The 14447-nt window shown below is 43.3% G+C and overlaps 1 protein-coding gene across 1 annotated transcript in view; it reads left to right on the top strand.

Moving 5' to 3' along the window:
• LOC128647336 (YY1-associated factor 2-like) overlaps nucleotides 1–10148 on the top strand; it is a 117261-nt gene extending 107113 nt beyond the window's left edge. The window contains exon 3 of the mRNA XM_053700121.1: nucleotides 9120–10148. Within this exon, the coding sequence (XP_053556096.1) occupies nucleotides 9120–9622 (503 nt within the window). The 3' untranslated portion in view covers nucleotides 9623–10148. The remainder of the gene's footprint in view (nucleotides 1–9119) is intronic.
• The last annotated feature ends 4299 nt before the right edge of the window (nucleotides 10149–14447 follow it).

Here is a 14447-nt window from a genome sequence, read left to right as displayed (position 1 = left end):
TATATTTATTACCCCCTAATCTGCCCCCCTCAACGTCGCCTCCATCTGCCTACACTTATTAACCCCTAATCTGCCGACCGCAAAGCGCCGCCACCTACGTTATCCTTATGTACCCCTAATCTGCTGCCCCTAACACCGCCGACCCCTATATTATATTTATTAACCCCTAATCTGCCCCCCACAACGTCACCTCCACCTGCCTACACTTATTAACCCCTAATCTGCCGAGCGGACCTGAGCGCTACTATAATAAAGTTATTAACCCCTAATCCGCATCACTAACCCTATAATAAATAGTATTAACCCCTAATCTGCCCTCCCTAACATCGCCGACACTTAACTTCAATTATTAACCCCTAATCTGCCGACTGGAGCTCACCGCTACTCTAATAAATGTATTAACCCCTAAAGCTAAGTCTAACCCTAACACCCCCCTAAGTTAAATATAATTTACATCTAACGAAATTAATTAACTCTTATTAAATAAATTATTCCTATTTAAAGATAAATACTTACCTGTAAAATAAATCCTAATATAGCTACAATATAAATTATAATTATATTATAGCTATTTTAGGATTAATATTTATTTTACAGGTAACTTTGTATTTATTTTAACCAGGTACAATAGCTATTAAATAGTTAAGAACTATTTAATAGCTAAAATAGTTAAAATAATTACAAAATTACCTGTAAAATAAATACTAACCTAAGTTACAATTAAACCTAACACTACACTATCAATAAATTATTAATTAAATAAACTACCTACAATTACCTACAATTAACCTAACACTACACTATCAATGAATTAATTAAATACAATTCCTACAAATAAATACAATTAAATAAACTAGCTAAAGTACAAAAAATAAAAAAGAACTAAGTTACAAAAAATAAAAAAATATTTACAAACATAAGAAAAATATTACAACAATTTTAAACTAATTACACCTACTCTAAGCCCCCTAATAAAACAACAAAGCCCCCCAAAATAAAAAATGCCCTACCCTATTCTAAATTACTAAAGTTAAAAGCTCTTTTACCTTACCAGCTCTGAACAGGGCCCTTTGCGGGGCATGCCCCAAGAACTTCAGCTCTTTTGCCTGTAAAAAAAACCCATACAATACCCCCCCCCCAACATTACAACCCACCACCCACATACCCCTAATCTAACCCAAACCCCCCTTAAATAAACCTAACACTAAGCCCCTGAAGATGTTCCTACCTTGTCTTCACCTCACCGGGTATCACCGATCGGTCCTGGCTCCGATATCTTCATCCAACCCAAGCGGGGGCTAGACATCCACTGAAGAAGTCCAGAAGAGGGTCCAAAGTCTTCATCCTATCCGGGAAGAAGAGGCGATCCGGACCGGCAACCATCTTGATCCAAGCGGCATCTTCTATCTTCATCCGATGACGACCGGCTCCATCCTGAAGACCTCCACCGCGGTCCAATCAGCCAATCAGATTGAGCTCGCATTCTATTGGCTGATCGGAACAGCCAATAGAATGCGAGCTCAATCTGATTGGCTGATTGGATCAGCCAATCGGATTGAACTTGATTCTGATTGGCTGATTCCATCAGCCAATCAGAATATTCCTACCTTAATTCCGATTGGCTGATAGAATCCTATCAGCCAATCGGAATATTGTGGGATGCCATCTTGGATGACGTCCCTTAAAGGAACCGTCATTCTTCAGTTGGACGTCGCCGGAAGAAGATGGGTCCGCGGTGGAGGTCTTCAGGATGGAGCCGGTCGTCATCGGATGAAGATAGAAGATGCCGCTTGGATCAAGATGGTTGCCGGTCCGGATCGCCTCTTCTTCCCGGATAGGATAAAGACTTTGGACCCTCTTCTGGACTTCTTCAGTGGATGTCTAGCCCCCGCTTGGGTTGGATGAAGATATCGGAGCCAGGACCGATCGGTGATACCCGGTGAGGTGAAGACAAGATAGGAACATCTTCAGGGGCTTAGTGTTAGGTTTATTTAAGGGGGGTTTGGGTTAGATTAGGGGTATGTGGGTGGTGGGTTGTAATGTTGGGGGGGGGTATTGTATGTTTTTTTTTACAGGCAAAAGAGCTGAACTTCTTGGGGCATGCCCCGCAAAGGGCCCTGTTCAGGGCTGGTAAGGTAAAAGAGCTTTTAACTTTAGTAATTTAGAATAGGGTAGGGCATTTTTTATTTTGGGGGGCTTTGTTGTTTTATTAGGGGGCTTAGAGTAGGTGTAATTAGTTTAAAATTGTTGTAATATTTTTCTTATGTTTGTAAATATTTTTTTATTTTTTGTAACTTAGTTCTTTTTTATTTTTTGTACTTTAGCTAGTTTATTTAATTGTATTTATTTGTAGGAATTGTATTTAATTAATTTATTGATAGTGTAGTGTTAGGTTAATTGTAGGTAATTGTAGGTAGTTTATTTAATAAATTTATTGATAGTGTAGTGTTAGGTTTAATTGTAACTTAGGTTAGTATTTATTTTACAGGTAATTTTGTAATTATTTTAACTATTTTAGCTATTAAATAGTTCTTAACTATTTAATAGCTATTGTACCTGGTTAAAATAAATACAAAGTTACCTGTAAAATAAATATTAATCCTAAAATAGCTATAATATAATTATAATTTATATTGTAGCTATATTAGGATTTATTTTACAGGTAAGTATTTATCTTTAAATAGGAATAATTTATTTAATAAGAGTTAATTAATTTCGTTAGATGTAAATTATATTTAACTTAGGGGGGTGTTAGTGTTAGGGTTAGACTTAGCTTTAGGGGTTAATACATTTATTAGCATAGCGGTGAGCTCCGGTCGGCAGATTAGGGGTTAATAAGTGTAGGCAGGTGGAGGCGACGTTGTGGGGGGCAGATTAGGGGTTAATAAATATAATACAGGGGTCGGCGGTGTTAGGGGCAGCAGATTAGGGGTACATAAGGATAACGTAGGAGGCGGCGCTTTGCGGTCGGCAGATTAGGGGTTAATTATTGTAGGTAGCTGGCTGCGACGTTGTGGGGGGCAGATTAGGGGTTAATAAATATAATATAGGGGTCGGCGGTGTTAGGGGCAGCAGATTAGGGGTACATAGGGATAATGTAAGTAGCGGCGGTTTACGGATCGGCAGATTAGGGGTTAAAAATAAAATGCAGGTGTCAGCGATAGCGGGGGCGGCAGATTAGGGGTTAATAAGTGTAAGGTTAGGGGTGTTTAGACTTGGGGTACATGTTAGAGTGTTAGGTGCAGACGTAGGAAGTGTTTCCCCATAGCAAACAATGGGGCTGCGTTAAGAGCTGAACGCGGCTTTTTTGCAGGTGTTAGGTTTTTTTTCAGCTCAAACAGCCCCATTGTTTCCTATGGGGGAATCGTGCACGAGCACGTTTTTGAGGCTGGCCGCGTCCGTAAGCAACTCTGGTATTGAGAGTTGAAGCTGCGTTAAAAATGCTCTACGCTCCTTTTTTTGGAGCCTAACGCAGCCTTTATGTGGACTCTCAATACCAGAGTTATTTTTATGGTGCGGCCAGAAAAAAGCCGGCGTTAGTTTTTCGGGTCGTTACCGACAAAACTCCAAATCTAGCGGTTATTTTGGGAGACAAAGCTATGGCACATTAGCGAAACAATCCCAGTCCAAAGGTACCTAGAGTGGTTTGTCAGGATCTTTCTTCAAATTTTGGATTTGTTCAATCCCTATTTTTTCCCCTGTTTTTTTTCTTTCTCCACTCAGTTTCCGTTTTCAAGGGATTTACTGTGAACTAAGACCTAATTGGACGATGTGTATATATAGTTGTCCCAAATACAAAACACAAGCATGGAATCTTTAATACCTTTTTTCCTTAGGGGAATGTCTGATTTGGGCCAATCCAGACTATCCCTCAATGAACTGTTTCATGCAAGACTCGAGATATGGCAATCTCAGATGTGTTCCAAAGCTGGAGACCCTACACATAAAACCTTAGAATCCTAGAGGTTTAAGAATCTATACATTTCCTACATATATGGTGACAGAACAAACTTTCCCCCTCTCTTTTGCTCTCTTTCTCTCCCCCTTCTTTTGCTCTCTCTCTCTCCCCCCCTCTCTTTTGCTCTCTCTCTCCTACCTCTCTTTTGCTCTCTCTCTCCTCCCTCTCTTTTGCTCTCTCATCACTTTTGCTCTCTCCCCTCTTTTTTTCTATCTCTATCTTTCCCCCCTCTTTTTCTCTCTCTCTCCCTCTCTTTTGCTCTCTCTCCCCCCCTCTCTTTTGCTCTCTCATCCCCTCTCTTTTGTGCTCTCATCCCTCTTTCTTTTGCTCTCTCTCTCCCTCCTCTCTTTTGTTCTCTCTCTTCCCTTTCTTTTGCGCTCTCTTACCTTTCTTTTGCCCTCTCTCCTCCCTCTCTTTTGCTCTCTCTCCTCCCTCTCTTTTGCTCTCTCTCCCCCCCTCTCTTTTGCTCTCTCTCTCCCCCTCCTCTCTTTTGCTCTCTCTCTCCCACCTCTCTTTTGCTCTCTCTCTCTTCTCTCTCTTTTGCTCTCTCTATCCCTTTTGCTCTCTCTCCCCATCTTTTTTGTTCTCTCTCTCGCCTCTTTTTTTCTCTCTCTCTCTTTCCCCCTCTCTTTTGCTTTCTCTCTACCCCTCTCTTTTGCTCTCTCTCACCCCCTCTCTTTTGCTCTCTCTCCCCCCTCTCTTTTGCTCTCTCACCCCCTCTCTTTTGCTCTCTCACCCCTCTCTCTTTTGCTCTCTCCCCCCCTCTCTTTTGTTCTCTCTCTCTTCCCTCTCTTTTGCTCTCTCTCTCTCCCCTCCCTCTCTTTCACACTCTCTCTCTCTCCCCCCTCTTTTTTGCTCTCTCCCCTCTTTTTTTCTCTATCTCTCTTTACCCACTCCTTTGCTCTCTCTACCTCTCTCTTTTGCTTTCTCTCTCTCCCCCTCTCTTTTGCTCTCTCTCCCCTCTTTTTATCTCTCTCTCTCACCCTTTCTTTTGCTATCTCTCTCTCTTCCCCTCTCCTTTGCTCTCTCTCTCCCATTCTATTGCTCTCTCTCACCCCTTCTCTTTTGCTCTCACACCCCTCTCTCTTTTGCTCACTCTCTCCCCCCCCCTCTCTTTGCTCTCTCTCTCCCCCCCCTCTTTTTTCTCTCTCTCTCTCTTTCCCCTTCTTTTGCTCTCTCTATCCCCCCTCTCTTTTGCTCTCTCTCACCCCCTCTATTTTGCTCCCTCTCCTCCCTCTCTTTTGCTCTCTCCCTCTTTCCCCCTCTCTTTTGCTCTCTCTCTCTCCCTCATCTCTTTTATTATATCTCTCCCCTTCTCTTTTGCTCTCTCTCTGTCAGGGTTTTTCCCTGTTTTGTTTGCCATGTGCTGCTGGCAGCCATTTTACTCACCTCTCTTCCTGACTATGGTGCATTGTGGGGGATGATGCTCATTTCCTGCACTTCCTGTTATGGCCAGACTGGTGTGCATCATCCATGTGCGACAGGATGCAGTCTCAGAATTGTGATGTCATCACTTATTATTTAAAGGGCCTCTGTTCAGTATGCTTTGCCTTTGCGTTGTCTCAGACCTGTTTGTGAGAGTTCCTGTGTATTACCTGGCTGCCTGACGTCCTTCCTGGTTCCTGATCCCTGGCTTGTTCCTGACTCTGCTGTTTTCCTTGTTCCTGATTCCGGCTCATCTGACTATTCGCTTTGGCTCCTGACTCGGCTCGTCTGACTACGAGCTCTGGTTTTGACTCCTGGCCTGTTATTTGACTTGTGGACTTTTTATTATTTTTTTGCTATTAATAAACATGTGATTATTTTTGCACTTCTCGTCTCAGTCTGATTCCTGGCACCCTGACATTACGCAAAGGCCATGAATCCTGATGGTGCTAATTATCCACTTTTACCTGCCATCATTTCCAGGATGGATGTAAAGGATCACCGCTTGGATCAATTTGCACTAGCCCTGCAAACCCTGCTGACTCACACTGCACATTTGGACCAAAGTGTCCCGTAAGTTATGGCTGCTCCTGTTTCCGCTGCTGCACCTAGTCCTACCAGGAGCATGTCCGGTTCTGAACCTCTACCTCAGCGATATGGAGGTGATCCTATTCAGTGCAGAGGGTTTTTGAACAAGATGGGCATTTACTTTGAGATGTTACCTCAGGCGTTGCCCTCTGACAGAGCTAAGGTGGGATTTCTCATCTCGTTACTCTCTGACACAGCTCTTGCCTGGGCTAATCCCTTGTGGGAGACTAATAAACCTGTGATTTCAAATTACCCTGAATTTGTGGCCTCCTTTCGAAGGGTATTTGATGTTCTGGCTCGCTCCTCCTCTGCTGCTAAACGACTCATGTCCATTCAGCAAGGTACAAGATCTGTTGCTCAGTATGCTATTGAGTTCCGTACGCTTGCCACAGAGGTAGGTTGGAACAATGAAGCCCTTTTTGCCGCCTTCTTTCATGGGCTCTCTGATGCGATTAAAGACGAAGTTGCTGCCAGAGATTTACCAGAGGATCTCGAGGCATTGGTGTCTTTTTTGATCCTAATTGACATCAGACTCAGAGAGAGGCCCTCTTTCAAGGAGCGCTTGTGGAAGCCTCCTGTTCCATTGTCTCCTATGTGTTCGTTCCCACCCATGCCTCCCTCTCCTCCCATGCCTCCTGGTCCCGAGTCACCAGGTACTGCTGAGCCGATGCAGTTGTGATTCACGTGTCTCTCCGCGGCAGAGAGGGCCTTTAGGAGGAGGGAGGGGCTCTGCCTCTATTGTGGGTTACAGGGCCACCTTTTGAAGTCTTGTCCTACACAGCTGGGAAACGCTCACACCTAAGGTCCTGTCGGGGGCAGACCTTGGGTGGTTTATCCTTGTCCCCGGAACCACTTAAGGAGAAACCTTTGGTCACGGTTGTCCTTTCCTGGGTGGACTCCATAGTCACTCAGGCTCTTGTTGACTACAGTGCTGTGGGCTATTTCATTGACAGTGCTTTTGTATCAAAGCACTCCATTCCTGTTTTGACTCGATCTGTTCTGCTTGCTATTGAAGCCATTGATGGCAGGCCCCTTCAGCCCGCACTCGTTACTCATGAAACTGCTCCGTTATCCATGGCTGTTGGGGCTCTCCATTTTGAAAGCCTCCAGTTCCAGGTGATAAACTCTCCACATTTTCCGGTTGTTCTGGGTTATCCCTGGCTCCAAAAGCACAATCCCAGTCTCGACTGGCGCAGGTCCGAAATTTTGTCGTGGTCCCCGCAATGTATTTCCACTTGTCTTCGGAAACCAGTTAAAGTCTTGTGCACTTCTTCTGTATCTCAATTGCTAGAGGAGTATCGAGAGTTACTAGACATTTTTGACAAGGTGCGTGCCGGTACGTTGCTTCCTCACTGGTTTTAAGATTATGTCATAGACCTGCAACCCGGAGCCATTCCTCCTCGGGGCCGGGTGTACCCTCTGTCTGTTGCAGAAAATAGTGCTATGGAGGAGTATGTTGCCGATGCTCTGTCGTGGGGGATCATCCGCAAATCCTGCTCTCCTACAGGGGCTGGTTTCTTCTTTGTGAAGAAAAAGGGTGGCGAGTTAAGACCATGCATCGATTATAGGGGTCTTAATCGTATTACCATTAAGAATGCTTACCCTATTCCGCTCATTACGGAACTCTTTGACGGCCTCAAGGGAGCTACGGTCTTTACTAAAATTGATTTGAGAGGAGCGTACAATCTCGTTAGGATTAAGGAGGGCCACAAATGGAAAACAGCATTTAACACCAGGAGTGGGCATTATGAGTATCTTGTAATGCCCTTTGGTCTATGTAATGCTCCTGCTGTTTTTCAGGAATTTATTAATGATGTGCTACGAGATATGTTGCAACAGCGTGTTGTGGTGTACTTAGATGACATCCTCATACACTCACCCACACTTGAGGCTCATCGTTCTGATGTTACATGGGTTCTTCAGAGACTACGTGAGAACGGCCTGTTTTGTAAATTCGAGAAATGTGAGTTCCATCAGACTCAAGTAACCTTCCTAGGCTATGTTATCTCAGTTGCAGTGTTCTCCATGGATCCTGGAAAGTTATCTGCAGTTCTGCAGTGGCCTCGCCCAGTTGGTCTTCGGTCTATTCAATGTTTTTTGGGGTTCGCCAATTACTATAGAAAGTTTATTAAAAACTTTTCTTCCTTGGTCAAACCTATCACAGACATGACTTGTAAAGAGAATGATCCACTCCATTGGTCACCTACTGCCATTAAGGCCTTTGATAGTCTTAAGACTGCCTTTGCTGCCGCTCCAGTTCTGGCTCATCCTAACCCTGTCCTGCCTTTCGTTCTTGAGGTCGATGCGTCTGAGACTGGAGTAGGTGCCCTCTTGTCTCAACATCCTACGCCTGACGGTTCCTTGCATCCGTGTGGTTTCTTCTCTAAGAAATTGTCTCCAGCGGAGTGCAATTATGAAATTGGCAACAGGGAATTACTGGCCATAATTTTGGCACTCAAGGAATGGAGGCATCTTCTCGAGGGTACTAGCATGCCAGTGCTCATTCTTACTGACCACAAGAATTTAATTTATCTATCTGAAGCAAAACGTTTGTCGCCCCGACAGGCCAGATGGGCGCTATTTTTGTCTTGGTTTAATTATGTGGTCTCCTACCTGCCTGGTAGTAAGAATGTTAGGGCTGATGCCATCTCTGAACAATTTTTACCTCTGTCCAAGGAGGTGTCTGTACCTACTCCTGTTATACCTCCTGACCATATTTTGGCTTCCATACGTACTAATTTGACTTCTCTCTTGGGGGAGGAGATTCTGGCTGCACAAACCAATGCACCTCCTGAGAAACCTAGTGGTAAGTGTTTTGTGCCTGAGAATTCTCGAACTAAACTTTTGCACACTATACCACTATCCTAAAGCCGCAGGTCACCCAGGCAAGAACCAAATGATTTGGTCTATCACTCAAAAATTCTGATAGCCAGGTCTTCGTTCTGATGTTGCTGCGTATCTTGCCTCCTGCTCAGTTTGTGCACAGAATAAGACTCCTCGACGTCTTCCTGTGGGTCTTCTTCAACCTATTGCTAATGGTGACCGTCCTTGGACACATCTTTCCATGGACTTCATTGTTGAGCTCCCTGTTTCCAATGGCAATACCGTTATCCTTATGGTGGTTGACCGTTTTTCTAAAATGTCACATTGTCAAAACCTTCATCAGACGATGGTTATTGGGACTGCAGTGTATGTACCTTCAGGAACAGCGCTGAGGCCTTCAAGTGCTTGATGTGTGATGTGCGCAAGGGAACCTCTACCCGGAAACCTCGACCTGTTTCTCAATTGGTTGCACAGCAGGTAACTCCGCAGTTTGTGCCTCCCATGCAGTCAAAGAAAGAAAAAAAAGACAAAGTAGAAAAGGAGAAGAGTGAAAAGGAAACTACTATCAAAAAGAACAGTCATAAGAAAACCAGGCCACGTTTGAAATATGTGGATAGAAGTAGTGCACAGCATTTGGAAGTCACTGTGGGAGATCTGACGGTCATTATTACAGACTTTAAGGAAAAAACAAAGTCCCCTCCTACATCCAGTGCTACGTCTGTGGATCATAGTCAAAGTGGTTCTGGTTCTGAAAACACGGAGAGGGGCATATCCAGGTCTTCATCTCCAAGAGGAGAGGCATCATCAGTAAATGGAGAATCTCATTAAAGTTTATTTTATCCCGTCTTTAGGCTTTTCTCTGTTCAGCTAAACATCACCTGCCAACTACATTTTCATGAAAAATTAATAATCTGATGCAAAACATTTTTTTTTAATGGTATGCACTTTTTTTTTTGTACCTTTTGATTTATAAGTGCTGTATTCATCTTCATACCCGATCCTGGAATCCAGTTACTTGTCATATGGTAAGTGAAGCGGAATAGGACCTGCATTGTACTTTTTCACATTAAGATAAATCCATGCTCCTCGAAACATAAGATAAAAGGACTATTTTATGTTAAAAATGGCATAGGTAGGTAGAGACAGTTGACTAATAACCAGCAAAACCTGAGCTGTGTAAAATTTAAGAACATGTTGAAACGTAGCAGATGTTATGCCTATTTCTAAACTGTCAGGCAAAATCACACCTGTAACAAGAACTTGGTGATGAGGACCAATACAAAATGTCCCTGTACTCTGCCAGCTATGACAATTACATACACTTAAAAGTAAATCATATTTTTAGAGTTCGATATATTTTTTTTATGAGTCTTTCAGATGTTTTAAGTTCTTTTGCCCCCATTGAACTATATAGACTTTTATGCACTGACGTGGCTCATAAAACGTCTTAAATGTTACAGATTAATCTCGGAGTGCCATGAAAATGTGGTTATTTTATGCAGTGTTATTAGCAAGTCATCTTTGCTTTCAGGTTAGTTAGTTAGTACTAACATTTTTTTCTTCAATTATTTCTCATGGGCATGTACTGAAATACTTTTTTTTTTTATAGTTCAAAGCTGCCTAAATATGTATTATTTGGATAATCGTGGCTCATAGTTATGTATACAAGAAACACTTTTTTTTTTTTTTTCTGCAATAGGTATTTTAAAGTGGTTATCTAAAATACACCTGCTGGTACTTGGTGTGATTTAATAGGGGAAAATATATAAAATAAAGCCTTTTTTATGAAGTTTTGCCAATCTTTCTTTTGCCCATTCACCTTGACTTTCCTACTTGCAACATTTTACATGAATGTTTAAAGTTACATTTTAAAGTCTTTAGCTGTACAAAAATGTCATGTTGAATATTCTGGTAAAATGTTAAAGGGACACTGAACCCAAAATCGTGGTTCAGATGGCGCATGCAATTTTGGGCAATTTTCTGGTTTACACCTGTTATCACTTTTTCTTCGTTCTCTTGCTTTCTTTGTTTGAAGAGGAAGGCATCTAGGCTATTTTTTAGTACAGAACCATGGAAAGCACTTTTTGTTGGTGGGTAAATTTGTCCACCGGTCGGCGGGGGCGGCCCGGTTTTTTCACCGGGAGTGGGCCGGCATCTGGGCTTGCATTCTTTGCATTTCAAGTGGAGATGCAAAGAGAATGAAGACAATTTGATAGTGGGGGTCAGTTGGAAGGTTGCTTGGAGTTGCGTGCTCTATCTGTATCGCGGGAGAAAAGGGGTGGGTTCAGTGTCCCTTTAAGTAGATTGTTGGCTGTTAATCTGGAAAAAATATTTTTTTCACTCGTTTTTACACTAGTCTGATCTTTCTTGATTGTGCAATTTTAATTTCAAATGTATTTGTGATCACTAAAAAAAATATATATCTTTATGATGGTGTTTTAATGTCAACTTACCCAAAGCTTTTGTCTTTATATGTACCCTTTTGACTTGTCATTTGCATTAAAACAATTATTAGAAATGCTGCACAACCATAAAAAGGAAAATATATATTTTGGTTTTTTTTTTATATTGACAGTTATGATGACATACCAGTAAGAGGCACGGTGAATATATATTTAAAGGAACTATATAATCTAAAGAAGCCCTTAAGTACCCTGTGGTTCTTTTTAGTAGTGAACTCTTCTTTCAGTATGTTATTTTGCATGTTTTGCTATAAAATGCTTTATGTTTGTTTTAAGATGCCTTTCTGCGGTGCCTTTTTGAGCTTGTTTTTCTAATAAAATGACTAGCTCCTGTAATGGCACAACACTAAGCAAATAAATAACTCTGGTTAAATAAATAAGAATCTAAGATTTAACTAGTCACTTTTCATAGTGATGGGAATGGTTTTATGCATCTAGAAAGCTGCATTTTAAAGGCCAGTAGAAATACAACAATTTTATTGTAAAACACATTCAGTTACTGAAAAGAATACTGAGGTAATTAAGAGCTTGTTTGGGATATTCCCTTTAACATTTCATTGCTATACAGATACAACTTTGTAAAGCAAAATAATATCTAAAATAAAATGGTGGTCTTTAAAAAAAAAAAAAAAAAAAATGTCACATTGCATTCCCTTGATTAAGCTGCCTACCGCTCAGGAGCTTGCTTCAATTTTTGCCTGGGAGGTCTTCCGTTTACATGGGTTACCCAAGGAGATAGTGTCGGACTGGGGTAGCCAGTTTGTCTCCAGATTTTGGCGTTCCTTTTGTGCTCTAATGGGGATCCAGCTTTCCTTCTCCTCGGCATATCACCCTCAATTCAATGGGGCCGTGGAACGGTCTAATCAAGCTCTGGAACAGTTCCTCCATTGCTATGTCTCAGATCACCACAATAATTGGTCTGAACTGTTACCTTGGGCAGAGTTTGCTCATAATAGTGCTATTAATGCTTCCTCCAAGTTATCCCCGTTAATGGCGAATTATGGGTTTCAACCATCCTTGTTGCCCAATTCATTCATGTCTCAGGGTATTCCAGCTTTGGAGGAGTATCTCCGGCAACTCCGTTCCACGTGGGTGCAGATTCAGGATTGCCTTCATCATTCTATGCAGCGCCAAAAGTTCCAGGCTGATCGTAGGCGTCTGCCCGCACCTTCCTACCAGGTTGGTGAGAGAGTTTGGCTGTCCTCCCGCAACTTGAACCTTCGTGTTCCTTCCAATAAATTGGCTCCCTGATATGTTGGTCCTTTTCGCATACTCCGATGGGTTAATCCTGTGGCCTACGCTCTTGACCTTCCTCCTGCTATGCGCATCTCAAATGTTTTTCATGTCTCCCTCTTGAAACCATTGGTTTGTAATCGGTTTACCACTGTGTTGCCTCGTCCATGTCCTATCTTTGTTGACAACCATGAGGAGTATGAAGTCAGCAGCATTATTGACTCTCGTATGTCCAGGGGCTGTGTACAGTATTTGGTTCACTGGAGGGGCTACTGTCCGGAGGAGCGTTCTTGGGTTCCCTCCTCTGATGTTAATGCTCCCGCCCTCCTCCATGCCTTCCATGCCCATTTCCCCAATAAGCCTTTTGTCCTCCCGCTGGGGAGGGGTCATTGAGGGGAGGGTACTGTCAGGGTTTTTCCCTGTTTTGTTTGCCATGTGCTGCTGGCAGCCATTTTACTCACCTCTCTTCCTGACTATAGTGCATTGTGGGGGATGCTGCTCATTTCCTGCACTTCCTTTTATGGCCAGACTGGTGTGCATCATCCATGTGAGACAGGATGCAGTTTCAGAATTGTGATGTCATCACTTATTATTTAAAGGGCCTCTGTTCAGTATGCTTTGCCTTTGCGCTGTCTCAAACCTGTTTGTGAGAGTTCCTGTGTATTACCTGGCTGCCTGACGTCCTTCCTGGTTCCTGATCCCTGGCTTGTTCCTGACTCTGCTGTTTTCCTTGTTCCTGATTCCGGCTTTGGCTCCTGACTCAGCTCATCTGACTACCAGCTCTGGTTTTGACTCCTGGCCTGTTATTTGACTTGTGGACTTTTTATTATTTTTTGCTATTAATAAAGATGTGATTATTTTTGCACTTCTCGTCTCAGTCTGATTCCTGGCACCCTGACACTCTCTCCCCCTCTCTTTTACTCTTTCTCTTTCTCCCCCTCTCTTTTGCTCTCTCTCCCCTCCCTTTTGCTCTCTCTTCCCCCTCTCTTTTGCTCTCTCTCCCCCTCCCTCTCTTTTGCTCTCTTTCTCCCCCCTCTCTTTTGCTATCTCTTCCCCTCTCTTTTGCTCTCTCTCTCCCCCTCTCTTTTGCTCTCTCTCCCTCACCCCCTCTCTTTTGCTCTCTAACCCCTCTCTCCTTTTCTCTCTTTCTCCCCCTCTCTTTTGCTGTCTCTCTCTTCCCTCTTTTTTGCTCTCTCTCTCCTCCCTCTTTTTTGCTCTCTCTCCCCCCCTCTCTTTTGGTCTCTCTCCACCATCTCTTTTGCTCTTTCTCTCCCCCTCTCTTTTGCTCTCCCTCTCCCCTCTTCTTCTCTCTCTCTCTCTCTCTCTCTCTCTCTCTCTCTCTCTCTCTCTCTCTCTCTCTCTCTCTCTCTCACTCGTTCCCCCCCCTCTTTTGCTCTCTCTCTCTCCCTCTCTTTTGCTCTCTCTCTCTCATCTCTTTTACTCTCTATCCCCCATCTCTTTTACTCTCTCTCTCTCCCCCTCTCTTTTGCTCTCTCCCCTCTTTTTTCTCTCTCTCTCTTTCCCCCTCTCTTTTGCTTTCTCTCACCCCCCTCTCTTTTGCTCTCTCTCACCCCCCTCTCTTTTGTTCTCTCACCCCTCTCTCTTTTGATCTCTCTCTCTCCCCTCTTCTTTGCTCTCTCTCTTCCCTCACTTTTGCTCTCTCTCTCCTAACTCTCGTTTGCTCTCTCTCTCTGTCTCTCTCTCTCTCTCCCTCCTCTCTTTTTCTCTCTCTTTCCCCCTCTCTTTTGCTCTCTCTCTCCCCCTCTCTTTTGCTTTCTCTCACCCCCCTCTCTTTTGTTCTCTCTCACCCCCCTCTCTTTTGCTCTCTCACCCCTCTCTCTCTTGCTCTCTCTCCCCCCTCTCTTTTGCTCTCTCTTTCCCCCTCTCTTTTGCTCTCTCTTCCTCACCCCCCTCTCTTTTGCTCTCTCACCCATCTCTCTTTTGCTCTCTCTCTCTCC

This window comes from Bombina bombina, chromosome 2 (assembly GCF_027579735.1).
Source record: "Bombina bombina isolate aBomBom1 chromosome 2, aBomBom1.pri, whole genome shotgun sequence".
Classification (NCBI taxonomy): Eukaryota; Metazoa; Chordata; class Amphibia; order Anura; family Bombinatoridae; genus Bombina; species Bombina bombina.
This window is presented reverse-complemented; position numbering and strand designations above follow the sequence as displayed.